General features: G+C 40.3%; 4 protein-coding genes across 5 annotated transcripts; all 4 read left to right on the forward strand.

Annotated features, from left to right (window-relative positions):
• Positions 1–200: 200 nt before the first annotated feature.
• On the forward strand, positions 201–1,694 carry prvt (Parvalbumin, thymic). The gene is given in 4 exon segments (NM_001140678.1): positions 201–307; positions 551–683; positions 939–1,048; positions 1,453–1,694. Coding segments are annotated over 4 exon segments (333 nt in total). The 5' UTR covers positions 201–246; the 3' UTR covers positions 1,482–1,694.
• A 1,002-nt stretch (positions 1,695–2,696) lies between these two features.
• Positions 2,697–5,450, forward strand: pvalb2 (parvalbumin 2). The gene is made up of 5 exons (NM_001139695.1): positions 2,697–2,743; positions 3,630–3,700; positions 3,833–3,965; positions 4,846–4,955; positions 5,183–5,450. Exons 2-5 carry the CDS (start codon positions 3,640–3,642, stop codon positions 5,206–5,208), a joined length of 330 nt encoding a protein of 109 aa, NP_001133167.1. The 5' UTR covers positions 2,697–2,743; positions 3,630–3,639; the 3' UTR covers positions 5,209–5,450.
• Positions 5,451–9,677: 4,227 nt separating this feature from the next.
• On the forward strand, positions 9,678–12,167 carry prvb (parvalbumin beta). Its single transcript, NM_001123717.1, is given in 5 exon segments — positions 9,678–9,722; positions 10,718–10,781; positions 11,119–11,251; positions 11,527–11,636; positions 11,780–12,167. Coding segments are annotated over 4 exon segments (327 nt in total). The 5' UTR covers positions 9,678–9,722; positions 10,718–10,723; the 3' UTR covers positions 11,806–12,167.
• Positions 12,168–16,188: 4,021 nt separating this feature from the next.
• pvalb9 (parvalbumin 9) lies at positions 16,189–21,089 on the forward strand. 2 transcript variants are annotated; one of them, XM_014179728.2, is made up of 6 exons: positions 16,189–16,489; positions 16,801–17,003; positions 17,438–17,505; positions 17,938–18,070; positions 19,081–19,190; positions 20,757–21,089. In XM_014179728.2, exons 3-6 carry the CDS (start codon positions 17,445–17,447, stop codon positions 20,780–20,782), a joined length of 330 nt encoding a protein of 109 aa, XP_014035203.1. In that variant the 5' UTR covers positions 16,189–16,489; positions 16,801–17,003; positions 17,438–17,444; the 3' UTR covers positions 20,783–21,089. The 2 variants fall into 2 exon arrangements, with proteins under 2 accessions (XP_014035203.1, XP_014035202.1); XM_014179727.2 differs by lacking the exon at positions 16,801–17,003.
• Positions 21,090–21,765: the final 676 nt, after the last annotated feature.

Consider the following 21,765-nt stretch of genomic DNA (forward strand, 5'->3'; position numbering starts at 1 on the left):
GGCCACTTTCAGTTTGTCTCTTAATTAAGTGCCAAACAAAAGCTTTGTCATAGTGACGCAGTGACATCCACGTCAGTTGAGCGTCAAGTGGGCCCAAAAGACAGCTGTGTTTGGCAGGGAAACGCTGGTGGTTTCTGACACCATGGCATCATAAGATCGCTCTTATCAGTAGCTTTCTACCTCACCATCAGTTAGGATAGAACCACAAGCTGCTACGTTTCATCACGATCTCGCTACCGTTTCAGTATGGCTCTCACAGACTTCCTTGCTGCGTCAGATATTACTTCAGCTATCAATGCTTGCAGAGGTATGAATGTGTGTTTTGCACTTTTGACCTCTACTGTAACTTAATGGTATGGGTAATGTTGCAGGAGGTGTGTTGGGTTGCCCATAGGGACTCATAAATGCCGTTTATTTTTCTTTATATGATTGTGGCTTCACAAATGTGTTTACATACAGAAACTGGAAATGCAAGTTATGAGCTATTAATTTCAATCATCAACGGTTTGTTTGGTCCTTTGCCGTTATGCACCGTCCATTCTGCTTTTAGCAAACGACTCCTTCAGCCCAAAGAAGTTTTTTGCGATGGTGGGCTTGTCCAAGAAGTCTCCTCCTGAGATTGAGAAGATCTTCATGATCCTGGACCAGGACAAGAGTGGCTACATCGAACAGGACGAGCTACAGTTGAGTTTCAATATAACATACACGTCTTCTAGGGAACTTGATCCCATGATCAAAATAGCAGCAGATACAAGGCAGATATAAATGAAATAAAAATATTTTGTTTCTGGAAAAAAAGTAGCCTAATACAAGGACTTAAGATCCTTTAGAGTTAGATGGATACAACCAAACACACAAAACGTCTACTGTACAGTGTACTGTATGTAATGCTACTTTTTGTGTTTTGTGTTTCGTTTGTGTGTGTGCGTGTGTGTTAGGCTTTTCCTCCAGAACTTCTCCAAGGGGGCTCGTCCCCTGACAGCGGCCGAGACCAGAGCCTTTCTCCTAGCTGGGGACAAGGACGGGGACGGAAAGATAGGCTGGGACGGTAGGGTTACTAGGCCATCAGGCAGGTTGACATTTATTGTCATGAGCCTTGTCCTGGAGGCAGAACTGAGCAATTTTGCCTTAGATAGGCCACCAGTAAACTCCAAATTGGCTATACTGTATTAGGGTTATCAGTGTGGTTAAGGTTATGGTTAGGTTTAGGGTTAGGTTAAAAATCAGATTTTATAACTGTGCCAGCTAATGACCACTCTCCAGAACAAGATTCATGATGAAAAACACTAACCAGCGGTAGCCAGGGTCGGCTGTTAACGTTTATGATTCTAATGGATCACTGGATGACAAACCCAGTTTGGAAATGTAGTTAGACAGTAATTAAATCTGTACATCCTGCATATTGAACATTAAGAATGAACGCACTGAAAACAGTTTGTGTCTCTCTTTCAGAGTTCTCCAACCTTGTCATGTCTTCATAAAGAGAGGAAGATAAAGAAGATGTTTATTTTTGACAATCTTGTAGTTTGAAGACAAGCAGTACATGGTCTGTGTGAATCTGCTCAGTGCCTTCTTGGGTTGGTCCAGCCTCTGTCTGTCAGTACAAGTAGTGCAATATGCTGTATGCTAGTTTTGACTAAGGAAAATATGATATTGTAAACCAATACAAATAAACAGTCTTTGGCTTAACACTTGCTTCGCCTGCAGCTGTCTTTCTCTGATGTAAAGTTTATAAATACAGTATATATGGCTTTGACCATAAATATTGTAGCACCTGTTTCACATGACAGTATGTGATGTATCCTAGTCATGTCCTTGACAGGCTACTCCTTGCATGAATATGAGCATGTGGCCCAGGGTAAAGAGTCAAGTCAACACAAGTCTATATTCCTCTCATGTGTATCCAACTGCAGTAGATCATCCGAACCAAGTCATTTTCTTCTCATGATTATTCATACACAGTATATATGGAAGGCAGACGAGGGATTAGGTTTCTTGCTATAAACTGATAACTTGGGAACCTTTTAACTGTTAAGAAGACCATGTCTATGTTTCTATCAACAACAACAACTTTTAACATGTTTAAATGAGACTCTGCTAGTATGGAGGTGATATTTATTGTTTACAAATATGACAAGCACAATATCGTCCAGCATAAGAATGATGAATCTATGTAAAATAATTATGAAGTAGAAAATCTAGACCTACATAATTTGAGCATATACATTTGCATTAACCTTATACATTTTTTTACTATATTGTACAGATAGTTAAACAGTTGGATTTTTATATAAATCATACAAAACAAAAGGATCTGATTTGATGGATACTAAATTGTTCATGTCTGTTTATCATCTCACATTTGCTCTATACATTTTCAGAAACACACTGAGGTCACCAAGTGCCACGTTGCCCTGATTGCAGATAATGGGTCATATTAAAAAAAACGCATTGCAGGCATTTTATCTCCAACATACAGCCGAATGAGAAGATCAGCTTGAAGCCCAAAATGCCCCTCTTGCATTTCACCCAAGGACTGCATGCATATCCCTAGTTGAAAGGATAAAAATAGTACAATTTGACTACTAGACACATTTCTCCAAAACGAACCCTAAGCCTACGGTGTACGTTACACCTTGAAGGGCGAGGGTATATAATGTGGGAGCTAGAGGAGGATTGCTTCATCCAGCCCTACACTGAGATACAGCAGCCTCCTCGCCACTAATCCACTAATCCTCCAAAGGTGAGTTCCCTCAACCCGGACTGATGCTCTGATTTAGGCTACAGACCACCAATGGTTTTCAGCATCAGCAACATGCAAAGGTTTTTCTTTACTGCCTCCATGGAATACATTCAATAAAAATGAAGAGGGAAACGTTTCTATCTGGAATGCGTTTGGAATTGGAGTTTAAAAAAAGCAAAAATTGGACTTAAAGCGCTTACCTGAGAGATGGAGATGGAGGACTTATGCCATGGTTTTGGCGCACGAGGAATCTCAGTTCGAGGACCACTCTGAATGATACTTACTGTCACTGACAGACATGTCTTAATCAATGTCTTTTTCTTTACCAATGCTTCTTCTCCATCTAAATTGCCATGGACCTTCATGGCAGTGAAAGTCCTATGTGAATCTTTCTGTGTGAATGGTTGAGAGTCAGAATAGAAACAGGCTCCAGAGCTGGTAGAAATAGATGAAAGAGATGATCTGATAAACAGGTCTAGCAGACCTAAAGGTCAATGGTCACAGCATACTACTGTATGGGCTTTGGCCTACTGTAGTTTCTTGCATTGAGGCACTCTGCCTCTGAGCACAGAGGAGCTACGTTTGGAATGTAAACTTGTAGGCTACAGATAACACAGTACTAATGCTATTTATTATCCATTTAAATCCATTAATTCATTAAACAATTAGTAAATTAATGAAAGAACATTTGGGAAAAGGTCTATATATATATATATTTGCCTGAGACAGTTTTCTTGACAATAGATGTGGATATCAGAGTTAAAAGTTTAGTGGGCCTATGTATTTTCTGTTAAATATTCATGTTCATGACTTTGAAAATGTCTCTCTCTCTCTCTCTCTCTCTCTCTCTTCCTCTTCTCTTGCTTTCTCTCTCCCCACTTCTCAGAATCTAAAAAATGGCTTTCAAGGGAATGCTTAAGGACGAGGACATCGCTGCTGCCCTCCAGCATTGCGCAGGTGTGCTATACTTAATTGGTTTATGACAATCAATGTCAGTGGAAGTGAAAGGGCCCATATTGACCAGGTTTAATCATCCATGAGCAGGCCAGACAGTGATGTTGAAATGACCACTGTGTTCATCCCTCACAGCTGCTGACTCCTTCAACCACAAGGAGTTCTTCGCCAAGGTTGGCCTGGCTGGCAAGTCTACTGAGGATTTGAAGAAAGCCTTCTACTTGGTTGACCAGGACAAGAGTGGCTTCATTGAGGAGGATGAGCTCAAGTAAGTCTCACATTGATCCAGTTGATTCAGTTGTCAAAAGCTAACTTACTGAACAGTACAAGGCAACTTATTCCTGAGTAAGGCAGTTAACCCACTGTTCCCCGGGCGCCGAAGACGTGGATGTCGATTAAGGCAGCCCAGTTGATTCAGTTGTCAAAAGCTAACTTACTATATATACAGTATGAGGCAACTCATTCTGTTGATTCATTTTCCAAAAGCTAACTTACTGTACAGTACAACGCAACACCACCCATGAAACTGAAATGAATACCAGTGCATATCTTGACTATTCCTTGATCTCCACTCACCAAGTCTCATTTTCATTTGATCGCATATGGGCACTTAAACACACCCATCAAATCACATTTCATTAGTTGCGTGCACATATTTAGCAGATGTTATCGCAGCTACAGCGAGATGCTTATGTTCTTAGCTCCAACAGTGCGATATAACTAACAATACAAAACAATACACACAAAAAACAATAAAAATAAAGAAATGAAGAAATATGAGAATGAGCAATGTCAGAGACTGGAATATATATATATATATATATATACATATATATATATATATATATATATATATATATATATATATATATATATATATATATATATATATATATATATATATATATATATATATATATATATATATATATATATATATGTATATGATGGCGTATAGACAGTATGGACAATATATGAATAGAAAAGGTGTGTTCAGCAGTAGTTATATAGGATGATCCATGACAACAATACAGTGTATACATATAAAGTGGGTAAAACAGTATGTAAACATGATTAAAGTGACCAGTGTTCAATGACTGTGTACATAGGGCAGCAGTCTAGTCTCTAAGGTGCTTCTCTCTCTCCAGGCTGTTCCTCCAGACCTTCTCTGCTGGTGCCAGAGCTCTGACAGATAAAGAGACCAAGGCCTTCCTTGCGGCAGGAGATGCTGATGGTGATGGCATGATTGGAGTGGATGGTAATCAAATCACTTTTACACATTTCTATCAAACTAGCAACTATGTACTTGACCCTATCCAGTTGGCCAAGTAAATGTAACAACAAACAATTTTTAGTAACGCGTAACTACTTCTAAATGCCATGACATGTAGGAAATGAGGATTTTATGAGGATCATTTTCTTTTTCAAGTTCTCTTCATGACCTGTCTTGCAATAACTGTTGTTGTTTCTTCCTTGTTTCCACAGAGTTCACCACCTTGGTGAAGGTATAAGTCATCTGTCATTGGCTCGGTTTTCATAGAAGCTCAAGTCTGCTGTTGAGGTTGTCCTGGCTTGCTGCCTGTCAAATACTGCATCTTTTTTATATTCATTTTATTTATGAATGTCACCCCACACTCCCAAAGCGTGTTGACTGTTATGTTTTCTAACTAAGTCAGCCGGTGTGCAAAAGTTTACCACCAGACCTTTGCACTTTTAGAAAATTTTAATAAATTTTCATTTGGATTAACAGCGACTTTTGTTTTAAATGCTTTTTCATCTGACATTGAGTGTCACAGTTGAGCAAGTCCTTTGAAGAACTAAAGAAGGAATAAAATGATATGTTTATTTAGAATATTGGGGTATACAGGACTGATGCAGCACCCACTAGCTACACCAAGATTCCCAGCAGCATTACTCCACAGAGAAGTAACTGTATATAGTGAACTCTGCTATACATCATGCGAACATATAGGTTCACATAAAGTTAAAACTGGATCCACCTACTGGCACTGCATCTAGGAGACATCTATATGTTCAGCTCTGGCACACCTATAGCTGGTTCAGAAAGACACAGATACTGCCAGGGCCTCTTGGAGACAGCTCTTTAGAGGGCTGGCCAGCTGGAGGATCTCTTGCATATGTTCAGTTAGAGCCAGCACATTGCAAAGGCCCCCAGCCAGCTCTTGGCTAGGGTTTAGAACTCCCATGTTACACCGTTTTTGTTAATGAGGCACATTTATGAACAAGTTTCTCTCCCTCAGCTATCAGACAGAAAATGTCATACTCGGTGACATAGAATAAGGCCATTTCTATTTATGTCGCGAGGGAGGGAAAAGTGAACAAATTGCACTCTGTCTGAACTTTTACTTGCAGATATTTGTTTACATGTAGAATGTACAGTAAATGTATTTCATTATTTGTATATGCTGTTGATGACAAGGTGGGATTTAGTCCAAGGACCACCTCTAAGTGGAGTTTGGAATGTCAGAATGTCAGAATATTAGAATGTCCCACATCAGCTTGCATACCTTCCTAATTTCAGCTGGTAACGGGTTGTCCATTGTTCCGACACATCCATCTAACAACAACACTCATATTAAATAATGATGGCAGGAATAGATAAAAAGCACATCATCTAAGGGAGAACATTTAAGGGGGGAAACGCTTTAATCTTATTTGTGTCAAGATGGATTCCTCTACCTATCTGTGGGTAAAGGTCAGGGGTTAGGGGTCAGTCCGAACGCACCTGAGGATCAAGGATGGGGAGAGGAGTGACTGACTGATAAAAACTATTGAATATGCTATTTCTATGTAATCACCATTTTCCCATGTCATTCTAGACCTGTTGAATTATGTACCATAAAATATAAACTGATGAGGTTGCCAGCGCTAAATCTATTTAATGGGCCACTACTACTATGGCCAGTACACACACAAAGGTTTGTATAGTCTCTACACAACCATAGAAAAAGAATGGCAACAAACTGCATTCTATAGTTTATCCAGCTGGCCTTCTCAAAAAAAGTAACAAGAGCCACCTCAACAGTGCCACCTGCTGCAGTATGAAACACATAGCATACATACCAAACGGCACCCTATTTTTTCTATAGTGTACTACTTTTTATCAGGGCCCATAGAGCTCTAGTCAAAAGTGGTGCACTACTAAGTAGTGCCATTTGGGATGTAGACACATTATCCGTGTCACACACGTACTGTATGTATACTCGTATGTGGACTCCTGCATCCCAAATGGCACCATCGAGAGCATTGTTAAACTTCAGTGATGTACGGTACCGTAGCCTAGGTATTGCGTAATGGCTCTCCCCAGATCTGAATGTTTGAATGATGATGGAAGTAGACCTATCACCTTTCACTGTTCTCGTAAATAGTAGCATAGCCATACTGAGAAACAGCCTGGAGGGGAGTAGGGGAGCTGAAAGGGACCAAAATAACACCAGGCACCCTTCAATTAGACAGAGGTGATGACTGACTCAATCTATCCTTTGTGCCAAATACATTCCTACGGGTGTCCCCTCTTCTCTCCCCTGAACCACTGATTTAAAAAATATGTTTATTTTATTATTATTTTACCTTTACTTTAACAGGGAGTCCCATTGAGAGCAATGTCTCTTTGGCAAGGGAGCCCTGCACACACACAATGTACAAAATATAATATAATAAAAATATACAAAATTACAAACTTGCTCAGGAAAAATATTCACATTCCTCAGCAAAGAGGTTAACATTTTGAACCTCCCAAAGGGCACCAGTACATCCAATTGTAGGGAAAGATGTGAAATATAGATTCATGGTTCCAGGAATTATTAGACCCTAATTAGAGTTCTATGAATGATTTTTTTTGCCAAATGTGCAAATCTTATATGACAATTACAAGCAAATCACATGACAGATAAAATAACCTATACAATTGTATATGACATTTTGTGCTAGATTTTGAATTATTTTGTTATTATGTTTCTTGAGTTTTTATTTTATTTTCACCATATATAATTTCAAGCATGCATTTGCTGATTTACTCAGCTCTAAAGAGCTGTTAAGTTATCGAATGCACTTGTTAAAGGTTCAATGCTGTCATTTCCATCTCAATATCAAATCATTTATGGGTAGCAATTAAGTACCTTACTGTGATTGTTTTCAATTAAAATGGACAAAAATAAACAAAAATTGCTTCCTAGCAAAGAGCAATTTCTCAAGCAGGACTGCTTGGACTGTCTGGGAGTGGTCTGAGTGGGGAGGGGAAAGCTGAAAACTAGCTGTTATTCGTAGAGAGGTTTGGAACTCTTTCTTATTGGTCTATTAGCTCATTTGTCGCCTGGTGATGTCACCAGGCAGGCCAAAACACCATCCGACTAAAACAGGCTGAAATTTCATGCGTTCTTTTCAAACAGCTCTTACACTAAAAGGGCATTATCATAATTTTCACAATTTCATAGTATTATTCCAACCTTATGGTGTGGCAAAATATTTAAAACGCAGAGAAATCACGTTTCTGACAGCACAGGTCCTTAAAAACTTCTTCAGGATCGGTGGATCCCCTGTGGGACGGTTGAGCTAACGTAGGCTAATGCGATTAGCATGAGGTTGTAAGTAACAAGAACATTTCCCAGGACATAGACATATCTGATACTGGAAGAAAGCTTAAATTCTTGTTAATTTAACTGCACCTTCAAATTTACAGTAGCTATTACAGTGAAAGAATACTATGCTATTGTTTGAGGAGAGTGCACAGTTTTGAACATGAAAAGTTATTAATAAACAAATTAGGCACATTTGGGCAGTCTTGATACAAAATTTTGAACAGAAATGTAATGGTTTATTCATTCCGTCTAAAACTTTGCACATACACTGCTGCCATCTAGTGGACAAAATCTAAATTGCACCTGGGCTGGAATAATACATATATCTTGCATTTCAAAGATGATGGTACAAAATAAATACAAAAAAGGTTGTTTATTTTCTTTGTATTATCTTTTACCAGATCTAATGTTTTATATTCTGCTACATTCCTTTAACATTTCCACAAACTTAAAAGTGTTTCCTTTCAAATGGTACCAAGAAAATGCATATCCTTGCTTCAGGGCCTGAGCTACAGGCAGTTAGATTTGGGTATGTCATTTTAGGCGAAAATTTAAAAAAAGGAGCTATCCTTAAGAGGTTTTAAATGGTGTTTAGCTTTTTCAATAACAAAACAAAAACGCTTTCAATGTTTTTAAATGATTTAACATGAAGACACATCAACCCTATTATAATTAGCGTTTCAAGTAATTCAAGTGTCTGTTTTCTTCCGCAGCGTAATACAGCACCTTACACCTATGGCCATAAATCATGGGCTCTACTTTTGTTAGACAGATACATGCACAACAACTCATTCCAGACATTTTGCGCGTGCCAATTACGCATTGAGACGGAGCAACTCAGTCGTAAATTAGGCCTATGAACTGTTAAACTTGATAGCTGTTGATGGATTTTGTAAAACAGACCGTAAAACATAAATAAAAGCCCAAATAAGTATTTCACTGTTAGTCTACAACTGTTTTTTACGACGCATGTGACAAATACAATTTGATTTGAAATCAAAACATTTTTATATGAAAGTCGAAGCCAACAAAAGATGCAGAAACATCTGCGTATAAAGTCAAGTTTTCAATAACTACAAATCTAATTGACCTAATATTGTCATCGGTATGGATTTTCACACAATATACATTGCATCAGCGCAAATCTACGTAATCTATACCAGCGTATATTATTAGCCCGATTTAATATTAAGCACTTTTGCAAACAAGTACCATTTAAGCATCTTCATGTATGTAGATATAAATAGAAAGGACACTGACTACTGGACACATTTTCTACCAACTGCTTTGCATGCGGTGTCTATTACATTTTGCCTCATATTTCGGGTGAGTAGGGTATATAAGGTCGAGGGCTTGGGCAGGGGGGCTTACACCAGTTGGCAGAATCATCTTTGCGAATCCACTCAAGCCTTAAAGCCAAACCTGAGGTGAGTCTGTTGCAGAGGGATGAATCTTCGTCTTGTCAGGTCGACAACATCTTGCATGTATCTTCAACCCTTCGGCTTTACTACACCTTACTATGGAACGGAACATGATGGAAGCATCTACTATAAAGGCCATCTCAATTAAAGAAACGCAGGACACGTTTTTTTGCCTTTGGAATAATCTTGGAACCAAATGGAATGACTAGGCTACATCATTGGGATGATATATCATTCACTGCCTGCAAATCCGGGTTTTGGAATAGAGGACTGTCCATCCTGATGCTCTCTGTTGTGTGAACCTATCCTAACCAAAAGATCCAAAACTAACCAAAATAACTAACATTAACCAAAATATCCAAAACAAACCAAAATAACCAACACTAACCAAAATATCCAGAACTAACCAAAATAACCAACACTAACCAAAATATCCAGAACTAACCAAAAGAACCAACACTAACCAAAATATCCAAAACAAACCAAAAGAACCAACACTAACCAAAATATCCAGAACTAACCAAAAGAACCAACACTAACCAAAATAACCAACACTAACCAAAATATCCAGAACTAACCAAAATAACCAACACTAACCAAAATATCCAGAACTAACCAAAAGAACCAAAACGAACTAAAACTAACCAAAATAACCAACACTAACCAAAATAACCAACTCTATCTAAAAGATCCAAAACTACCCAAAATAACCCCAAATAACTCAAATAACTCAAACTAAGCAAAATAATAGAACTTGATTTTCAGATGTTAATAACAGCACGATAACTATGTTAACTACAACAACTATGTTATTACCATTTAAATTATTAGGAAATGTAATGGTTTAATACAGGGTGCTTCAATCTTCCAAATATCCAACTCTGATAAAGGACAGAGATTCAGCATACTGAAATCAGTCATTGCGGTTGTTGTACAGAAGCAGGTGATGAACAGAAAAACATTTGCTTTGCTGTAACTGATCTTCTCTGCTGTCTCCACAGCTAAACATGTCCTTCGCCGGTCTTAACGATGCTGATGTTGCTGCAGCCCTCGCTGCTTGCACAGGTAAACCTCTTATAGATGCCTCAGTTCACTTTCTACTCTCTCTCTCCCTATTGTAGGATCTCTGTGTTTGTGGGCAAGATTGTATATAGCAGGCTTCTTTAATTTTTGTGGTTGATGAGGAGAGAGATGAGAGGGATATAGCACAGAAAAGAGTGGCTAGACGGGAATATTGAACCGTTGCCTCCAGGGGAGTGTGGTCCAGTCTGGGGGCAGCATCTCTACCACTAGACTAGCCATGGGCAAGCGGGCACAGCCCTGCCACAGCAGTATTGTTAAGTATATTTGTAACTGTGAAATCCTCCGACAGCATTTTAATGGATAACTGATCTCCCCACAGCTGCTGACTCCTTCAACCACAAGGCTTTCTTTGCCAAGGTTGGCCTGGCCAGCAAGTCCAGCGATGATGTGAAGAAGGCCTTCTACGTCATTGACCAGGACAAGAGTGGCTTCATTGAGGAGGATGAGCTCAAGTAAGGACCCCTCCGATATTACACTCATCATATAACACCTTTGATCATGTTTCTTAGAGTGAATGTTCCCTTTATAGGGCTTGACTGATTGTTAAGCGTGGGGGCAAAAACAGGACGTCACTTTAAACCTACCCCTCCGTAGAGAACGGGGTGCCTATTTCTGTCTCAGCAAAATAGAGTCCCCTCCCCCAAAATATGAGTAGAAGCAGGAAAGCATCAGTATAGTCTGTGGTTACAGTCTTTTCTTATTGCCTGTTTGTTCTGTATCCATCCAGGCTGTTCCTGCAGAACTTCTCTGCCTCTGCCAGAGCCCTGACTGACGCTGAGACCAAGGCTTTCCTGGCTGACGGGGACAAAGATGGTGATGGCATGATTGGAGTTGATGGTGAGGATTATTCCTTTTTGGAATTTGGGAAAGTTATTGTAAGTCTTCGCAATCTCAGTTGAAATTGAAAATGAAATGTTGAGTAAGAAATTATTGAACCATTCATATTATTAATACAAAAAATGGTGTGTTGACTTTGGCAGAGTTCGCTGCCATGATCAAGGGATAAATGAAGGCCTGACCAACACCTCTTGATCTGAAGGAACAACTTGACCCAAGACATCCCCCTTTTCATCTTAACACTTTTATACACGTGACTGTTACTGTGTCTGAAATGACACCCTTTCCCAGGCATAATGCAATACCTTTTCCCAGAGCTGATGGGCAAAAGTAGTGCACTATATTGGGAACAGGGGGTCATATCAGACACAGCCTGTGACTGTCTACCCATAGTGCATCTTTCTGTCCACTATGAATGTAAATGTAGCGTGGCTGTGTCTCCCCCCTGTCCTCATTCATTTGAGTTTTGCTTTAGTGTCCAATCAATGATGCACTTTTTGGGAAATGGACGTCAGACGATATATAGAAAAGAATAAACGTTCTTTTTCAATATGGTGTCTCATCTTTTCTCTACAGTTTGCTTTAATGTTCAGCACCACTCCACATGAGAGTATCTATTTAGACTAGAGGGGAACTTTTGTCATCACCTGACCCACTTGAATAAACCAGCACGGTTCGGGTCAGTAGGATGGTGCGAAGAGGGTATATTGTTAAGCATCCTCTTACATGATAAATAGCAGCTATTTATCGTCAAACATATCAACACATAGTAACTAAGATGAGGAGACGAGAGGTCAATGGTTGTCCATTGATTTTCTTCTGAGAACTGGAACAGTCATGTGTCATGTAGTAACTAACATTAAGTGGTTACACCTCCAGTCATGTATATTTCTGAGTCACTAAGACAGAATAGATCTTCCTGTAACCTAGTGGTTAACCTGGTCACAAGTTCCTAATAGCCGATAGAGAGCATCACTCTAGCACAGGTGGGATTGCAAATTCAAATTTTACAGCGGCACCTGTGCACATACCCTACCGTCCTTCGATCCACCGCTGCCATTCATGAGTTTTGGCAAGAGAGATTTTTTCCCTCCTCTTGTTCATCAGTAATAATTCCATGGCAGTTGTAATCAGTTGCCAGCCTGGCTGACGCGACCCAAGTGACCACACAGGAAGAGCTGTGACTTACTCGCCTGGACAGGAGGCTGTTTATTAATGCAATATTCACTCAGAAATTGAGCAAAAGCATTGATTAGTTCTCTCAAATGTATTTTTCTTCTGGTGTGTGAGACCTCTTGTTGTTTGGATTTGAAAATCCAATAGTAGTAACGGAAGGGGGCGCCACTCTGGGGTTGTGTGGGGCTGTGCCTGTGGCTGTTTGAGTGGGAAAGTCCAGAGGAGAACCAACCTGTAAAAGCACAGCCCCCTTAATTATCAATGTATCGTACTGACAACATAAAAATAGTCTTTCCAGACTCTGAAGTCAGGAGGACTTTGAGTTAGGTGTCAGCCAGACTAATCTGTTGTAGGAGAAAGATTCAGTCCAATGTTCATAAACTAAGCCAATCTCCTCGAGAGGTAAATTCTAACCTAGTCAAAAGTTCCTGATAGCCACTCTACAGGTGGGATTGCAAATTAAATGTCCATAAACGCATGCAAAACATAACTTTCCAGACGCTATCTTTGCCCATTTATTATCAGCAAAGATTAAAAAAACAGACTGCAACAATTTCATACAGGCAGATGTAATTACTAGGCTCTCCATACATGTGCCAAAGATGGTGGATTATAAAGATGATGCAAAAAGGCCTTTTACCATTGAAAAAATTGTCACAGTTCTGGTCTATTTCCACCATGCACCAACCAGAAAAATGGCCTGTGGAATGTAACACTTTTTCTATCATCTTTGCCTGTGCCATAGAGATAGTTAGAGGATGCAGCATTGTGGTCGTGTTCCCCAGCTCAAACGTTGCATGCATCAACCAATGGTTGTGTGCAACGTCATCGGCTGTGCCATCGGGATTGCTATAACATATGAAGTGGTTAGCTGATATGTAAAATACCTATCCAGGCGTTGCAAAATCTGGCATTCGTCAGCAACCTCTGGGCAGTGGAACATGTTCTATATCTGTGCCGTTATGGCGTCTGTGAGAGCATGGGCAGCGCTATTAGGGCCATCCCCATTTCGAAACAGTCAATTATCTTTTTCTACTACTTCTATGTTTGTAAACAAACTGAAAGGGTATATACTGCAACCTGGAGGGTGCTTTTGGAACAGTTATAAAGCCAAGGTTGCAGTTATGGAATGTTTGCTCACGAGTGTAATTCATTGGCTGATCTCTCCTGGTGAACTGAATGGCATTTTATGATCCTTCTTTAAACCATAAGAAGTCCCACCCAGTTGAGTACTTCAAAATGGTGAAAGTCCTCAATGTTGTTGCCCCTGCTAAAATGGGCTTGTGGGCACTTGAGCCCTCTATCTATCTCTACGGCCTGTGCATCCCTAGTTATTGGTCACCTGTGTGCCTATAGGGTACACATGACCAGTGAACAATAACCCGTGCCTCTAGTGTAGGCCTACAAGGCTAAAGACAGACAAACTATAGACAAAACAACACAAAAACCACATTAGTAGGCCAAAATTGCCCCGAAATATTCAAATGAGTCATGGCCAATTATTCACTGTTATATATGCTTATTAAATATCAATAAGGGATTAGTCTGACTTCTATTTAATTTCTAAACCCCACATTGATTCCAGTTTGATTCAGGCGCCATGTTGAGGGCTCTGCATTTGCAGAAAAAAAACACTAGGTAGTGTCCAAGTCAAACGATCTGAAGCCAGAGGCACTGTCTGGCATTGAATAAAGCTGTCTTTTTTGTGATGTAAGTTTCACAAACCTGTTATGCAGTCCAGTTTCCATGACATAGCTGTGCAATTGGTTTTTGGCCTTTACATACGTGTTTTCACTTAGCATCAGGATTCCCATCTGTCAGTCAAGAGATTAATGGTTGGTTAAAGGTTGGACTGGGTTTGGGGTTGAGTATAATGGAGAATAATAATTCCCTTGGTCCTCATTATATATGTATCTTCCGTCCACCTTCATTTTATCCTGACTAAATCAAGTCATGAGAGATACTGCTGCTGCGTCTGATGTTTTGAGAGCCTGCTATGTTACACATCCCTCACCGCAGCCAAGCTGGTTGTTATAGCGACCAGGTGGAATCACCAGCACAGTGCAGGTTGAGTGAATTTATCTTCACGAGGAAGAATACTGTGTGTGGGCTATTCACCTTTACAGTGAAATTGAACACTGTTTGGTACCCTGAGAGTTTAACAAGGCCATACAGTAAAGAGATGCAGTACATAGCGCAAACATTTCATACTGTTTTATTCTAACCATTTCCTGCATGTTCATAAACTAAAATCACCTAAAACAGTAAAATAATGTGTACAGTAGCGTTAAATCACTTGCACTAAGTACTGAGCTTAAGATATACACTACATGGCCATATACACTAGGGCTCTGTACAAGCCAGTCAAGTTCTTCCACACTGATCTCAACAAACAATTTTTGTATGGATCTCGCTTTGTGCATGGGGGCATTGTCATGCTGAAACAGGAAATGGCCTTCCCCAAACTCTTTTTCAACAAAGTTGGCAGCACAGAATCAGCGTTAAGATTTCCCTTCACTGGAACTAAGGGGCCTAGCCCGAACCGCCCCAGACCATTAATCTTCCTCCAGCAAACTTTACAGTTAGCACTGTGCATTTGGGCAGCTAGCGTTCTCCTGGCATCTGCCAAACCCAGATTTGTCCGTCGGACTGCCAGATGGTGAAGCGGGATTCAACGCTCCAGAGAACGTGTTTCCACTGCTCCAGAGTCCAATGGCGTCTAGCTTTACACCACTCCAGCCAATGCATGGCATTGCGTATGGTGATTTTAGGCTTGTGTGTGGCAGCTCGGCCATGGAAACCAATTTCATTAAGCTCCCGACGAATAGTTATTGTGCTGATGTCCCCTCCAGAGGCAGTTTGGAACTCGGTAGTGAGTGTTGCAACCGAGGACAGACGATTTTTATGCGCTACTCCTAGAAATTTCCACTACACAATAACAGTACTAAACCGGGGCAGCTCTAGCAGGGCAGAAATTGACTTCCTGGAAAGGTGGCACCCTATGACCAGGCCATTCTAATGCCAAAGTTTGTCTATGGAGATTGCATGACTGTGCGCTTGATTTTATACACCTGTCGGCATGGGTGTGGCTGAAATAGCTGAATCCACACATTTTTAAGGCGTGTCCACATACTTTTGTATATAGTGTATCAGATAATCTGGCCCCATATGCTCCCACTTGGTTTTTGATAGAATAGTAGGGGAATTAATATTTTGGGACTTCTTGGGCAATGCCAATTTTTATATTTTTATCTTCTATTGATGATTTGTTAATATTATTTATCAATGTTAAATACCTACATAATTTGTTACCAATAAGACTATAGGTCAAATATGTATATTTACACGTGGTGGGGGGAGAGAGAGAGTGAGAGAGAGACAGAGAGAGATGCGTAAAACACTTGTCTGCCTGCTATAGCAAAAGGGCGGTACAGGTTTCAGTATTTACACGCATCAACCAGTCAAGGCAAATATTTAAATAGTAGGCTAACGGTTAATTGGTTAGGTAAGCAATTCGAAAGTGGCCTGGCTGTGAGAATTTGATACACGGACAGGTAACTCAAGCATTGCAGATTTTCGGTGTTTCCAGTCCATATATAAATTCTCATCGGCAGTCATCAGTCACCACACCTTACATATTCTGGTTTGGACACCGGCGAGGCAAGATCATCAAAGCGGTGAGTAGGATAAAGAACTGATCGAGTTTTTGGTGTGATGTGTGCGTGTGGTTACTTTGCCGACCGAGTGAGTGATGCTCAGGTAGTCTAGTGCGGTTCAGATGATACACCGCAGAGGAAGTTACAGGTCCGTTTACCTGGCTGACACTCTCTTAGGTCATTTTTCTCGCAATTTGTGTTTTTAACAGGATTTTTGTTTTAAGGTTTTCCTGAAGTAGCCAATACCTTTCTTAATCCACTCAGTAGTCACAATTACGCATCTGCATCCATAAATGTTGTTGCGTGTTTATCGATAGTAACCTTTTTGCCAGGTAATTTCAAATCGTTTACATCAGACGAATCGTATCGAGCAGCCAGATTACACCAAAGCAGACAGAACAGGGACATCAACATCAGTCAAAGTGATATCAACAGATTATCAGAGCAAGGAGAGGGAAGAGGTTGACAGAGAAAAACAAACTAAAACAGTCGGTTTTAGAAATCAACGCCTCGTAGGGAGAGAGAGGGAATACAGGTAGGTTTGAACATTATGTGTTGTTCAATTCAGTGCAGTGTTGTTTGTTGTGGTTACTTGAAATGAATTGATTTGAGAAATATTCTGAAGAATATTCTTAAGAAATGGCTGTGTAGCATTGCCTTGCATTGTGTAACATTGCATACATTTTATTTGATATTTTATGTTAAGATACATTTCGTATCAAGGCATTATTATTGGCATAGCCTGCTGTTCATCCTTATGTAATCCAGCTGCTTTTTTTCAATGAATGCAGTCTGGGATTACTAACTGATATTCTCTAAATGAGTAGACTGGACCTGACTCTTTGAAGTGTGTGTGTGTGTGTGTGTGTGTGTGTGTGTGTGTGTGTGTGTGTGTGTGTGTGTGTGTGTGTGTGTGTGTGTGTGTGTGTGTGTGTGAATAATTTACTCCGTTGTTCCTCTGTCCAATAGGATTAATATGTCACTCACTTCTATCCTTTCCGCGGAGGCTATTGAGAATGCCGTCAAGGAGTTCCAAGGTAGGTCTTACCTCAGGACTGCCTGATAGAGTTATAGAGATGAGAGAGAGAGAGAGAATGAGAGACAAACAGAGAGAGAGAGATGGTAGGGTTGTAACAGACTATGATCATGTGCTGTAGAGAGTTATTGTTAGTCAGAAGAGAGTGCTTCCTACTCAGTAGTAGGCTGGCAGTCGCCCACAGACTATTGCACTAGAATTTAGCATCCTGAGGATGGGTTTAGTCCATATGCTGGGGTGAGTGTGCCAGTGTGCCAGCCTGTAAAGAGAGAGACACACAGGGATACATCTCCAGTCTGGACTGCACCACGCTATCTTTTAAGCTCATCAGGGAGTCAACCTTGCCTGAACTCTAACCCGGGTGTGTATGCGCGCTGTGTGTGCATGCATTGGTTCATTTATGGGTGCATGTGTTCTCCCTCACTCCCTTCAGCCCCAGACTCCTTCAGCTTTAAGAAGTTTTCCCAGCTGTGTGGCCTGACCTCCAAGTCTCCCAAAGAAGTCAAAGATGTCTTCCAGATCCTTGACGATGACAACAGTGGCTTCCTCGAGGAGTCAGAGCTCAAGTATGACATTTGGAGTAATACTTTAGAAGGAGGGATACTTTCCTGTGCTTCCTGTAATGATAATACATGGGTGTTTTACTGACACCTTTATTCAAAGTGACTTACCGTTAACACATCAATTCATTTGGGTATATGTGGCCCCGGTGGGATTCAAAGCTACAACTGTTCCAATGAGCAGATGCTTTTACCCATAGCAACTCACAGTACAGTGAGCACATGCCATACATTTTTATGAAGATTACTTGATCCCTGCGGGAATTGAACCCATGACCTTGGCTTTGTCAGCGGCACACTCTTACCAGCAAATCCACACAGGACCACCAACTGTGCCGGCGGCAACCTGGTGAGCCATCAGAACCACAGAGAGCATTTCTATGCTGAGTGACAGGAGACTTAATAATATTTAATACAATGACCTATTTTTTTGTTGCAAGCACAACAAATGTCAATGAGATCAAATTCTACAATTCCACTCCCCTGTCATTTTAATGGAAAGCTACCATTAAGCCTTAGTATAATCCACGGGTAAAAAACTATAATTATTATATATTTGCATTATATAATGTGCTGTCTACATTATATAAATGTGCCAGCCAGCTGAAGTTAAGACACCAACTGTATGACCCAAGTGCAACTGAGTTCATGGATGGATGCAGTATAGCAGAGTTTTCACTCAATTCACTTTCCCTCACCTCCTATGAGAATGCATATAGAGACTGTGCAGCAAAAAAAAAGACTATATTGTTACAAAGCTGGCAAGAGACCAGGCTGAGCATTGTGCCAGAGAGTAGATAACTTGATGTTTCGGCTATATAACCTAGCTATATTACTTTCAATCCTTGTTAAACTGGAACCAAATAACCTTTATGCCTAAAAGGGCTGTGCTGGAACACAAGTTGTGTGTGTGAGACAGACGCCTCGTACCGTATGTGTGTGGCTCACAAAAATGCTTGTATATGTGTGTGTATTATGATTGTGTGTACTCTGTTTGTGTGTGTGTACTTCCCTAGGTTCTTCCTGCAACGGTTTGTCCCCGGGGCGCGGACGCTGACGGACGCTGAGTGCAAAGGCTTCCTGTCTGCAGCTGATGATGACAACGATGGCAAGATCGGAGTAGAAGGTGAGTGACTTTCTGCAATCACCTGCAGGCTGGGGTATTATCATGAGCCAATTGGTTAAGGCTGTTAGTATTTCCTTGTAGGGATTTTGATGAGCAGGAGACGAAGACTCTCTGAGATCCACTATACATTTTGGGAGTCTCTTGGTTTTGACGGTTTTCCAAGAGAAAAGATACAGAAGGCTAAAATTTGAATCAAATAGTTTAAAGTTCTTTCCTGATTATTGCAAATCCTGTTCTTGTGTGGAAGACTACTATTGAATCTAAGCCAACATTCACAAACTTGGCGTTGGCCATGACTTGTCTTTCTTCATATTTATGGCAATGTATGGCTATGTGTATTTTGTAATATGAGATTAACGTTATGCTCTTTAGAGTTGTAATCCGCCCTGACCACTGTCAACTCAGATGTATGGCTTTTAGTAAGGGCCCTGAGTTGGCAGAAGAGAGTATGGATAGAGGATGAGCTGTAGAGACACTCGATGTTTCAGGTCAAGAGGAAGGCATTGGGACAGCCCTTGTAGAGTATACTGTATATAGAGTAGTGTTTGTGTGCTCGTGTGTCTATATTCCCGTATGTTTTGTGCTAGGTTTTGAGGGTGACAAAAACAAATTGTGGAGCTTATACAGATGCTCTTAATGGCAATGCTATTTGGCCTCATTGGCCAGCAGAGATCCAAAAGTCACAGCCTCCAGTAGACCTAGGTTAAAATAGTATTAGAAACCTTTCATATACTTTTAGCGTTTGATTGAGCCTACATGGAGTGCCAGATGGGCGAAGTTTGCACTTTTGGGTGTATTCCATTGATCCCAATACCCCTGACAAGCTCAATCAAACACAGCTAAAGCAATCAAAAGATTTCAAATACTATTTGAACCCTGGTCTGGTCCTCCAGATGCTATATTAATGGCCACCAGCCAGATTTGAGCAATATCTAGGGCTGCATAGACTGGCTGGGCTGGGATTACATAACCGGATGAAGGAATCAGACAGCGTCTAAACATTATTCCAATCTCTGGTTCCAAACCAACTATTTGGTTCAGGGTCATTTTGTCAGCTTTTTGGCACTTACCTCTGTTGAAGGAATAACAAACCAAAAAAAGTTTTACAAGTGTTTGTGTTATGTAAGGTTTGAATTCGATGTTGTTCTGCTTAATCCCACATATTTCTGACAAGGGAGCAAATTAATTCTGTGAAAAACACTAATGTATGCACATGATGGTATGCATAAAATGATTACAAGGTTGGATTGTGAATAAGCTACAAACTGATTTGCATTAACATTTTTGGTCATATTGCATATTATAATTCAATCATGTAAATTGCGTAGATTATGCTTTCAAACCAGACAAAACACAGCAACCAAAACACTAATGGTGAATTCTCATTGAAGAACCCATACCGTTACATATGTAGGCCAAAGAGGGTTTAGTTATATGCTGTCTGTTCAAGTGATTTAGATAATGAGCAACATTTCCAAAAGGCTGTTTTGATGTCGCTCATCTCTGAATGTTCATATTCTAATCCATAATTGGAACTCATCTCAGAATCTTTCTCTCCTGCCACAGAATTCCTGATCATGGTCCAGTCCTGAGTTCCATGGGAGCCGGAAGAGCAGCAGGTCTTCATTCTCCTCTCCAACTTCCAGACTCCAGTCAACTTCCTCAAGCCTACAGCAGCCTCCATTCCCAGGAATTTGTTTTTCTCTGTCCTTGTGCTTGAATTGTGCCCTTAAATTGTTTTTTGTTTTTTTCAGAGCCCCTCTCTTTTTCATCCATGAAACCATTTTTACTTGCCTTTTGATTACGTTCTAGGAGATTGTATAGCTGCGTCGCCCCATATTTCTTTCCAATGCACACTACATTGTCGATCAAAAAGATGAATAAACACATTGTAACTTAGTGGCGAATTGCATTTTTCTTTCAAACACAACTGCTGAACATTTGCATCTGTTAAATTCCTGTATTGTAACCATACAACAGATGCCATGTAAGGAAGTGCTATATGTTACAATGAACTGAATGTGCACATAACCCTTGAGTGCATAATTAAATGTATAATTTCTGCTAATCCTGACTGGAAATCAATTTAATGTGCTATTACTTTGTTACTTAGTGTTACCTAAAATGTTAACATACATGGAGAGCTGCTATGTTAGTTGTAACATCGTGTAACACCGTTCTGTCCATCCGAATCACATTATGAATACACTACAGCTTGTATGACCCAGTGGTCTGTCTTAGCTGTGTAAAGCTCACATCATGTTTACAATGGTTAGCATCATCGCTAGCTCAGGTTGGTTTCCCAGCAACATCCCACCTATACATAGACCTGCTGCACATGAAACGGAAAACAAGATACCATTGGAGCGCCCATTCAGACAACTGGGTCGAAGGAGTAAGTGAAAACCTTGCCTGCTGTTTCTGGCAATCAAGTGTAAAGGGAGCTGTTCTGTTGTATTTCCCTCCGTGTTCAGAGTAAGTATCTAGTAAAAGTGAGACGGTGACCTTACCAGTCTGTCTCTAGTTATATTGGGTAACACCTTGTGTCGGCTACACCACATTAGGTTTGTGTGTG

The sequence above is a fragment of the Salmo salar genome, chromosome ssa28 (assembly GCF_905237065.1).
Source record: "Salmo salar chromosome ssa28, Ssal_v3.1, whole genome shotgun sequence".
Lineage (NCBI taxonomy): Eukaryota > Metazoa > Chordata > Actinopteri > Salmoniformes > Salmonidae > Salmo > Salmo salar.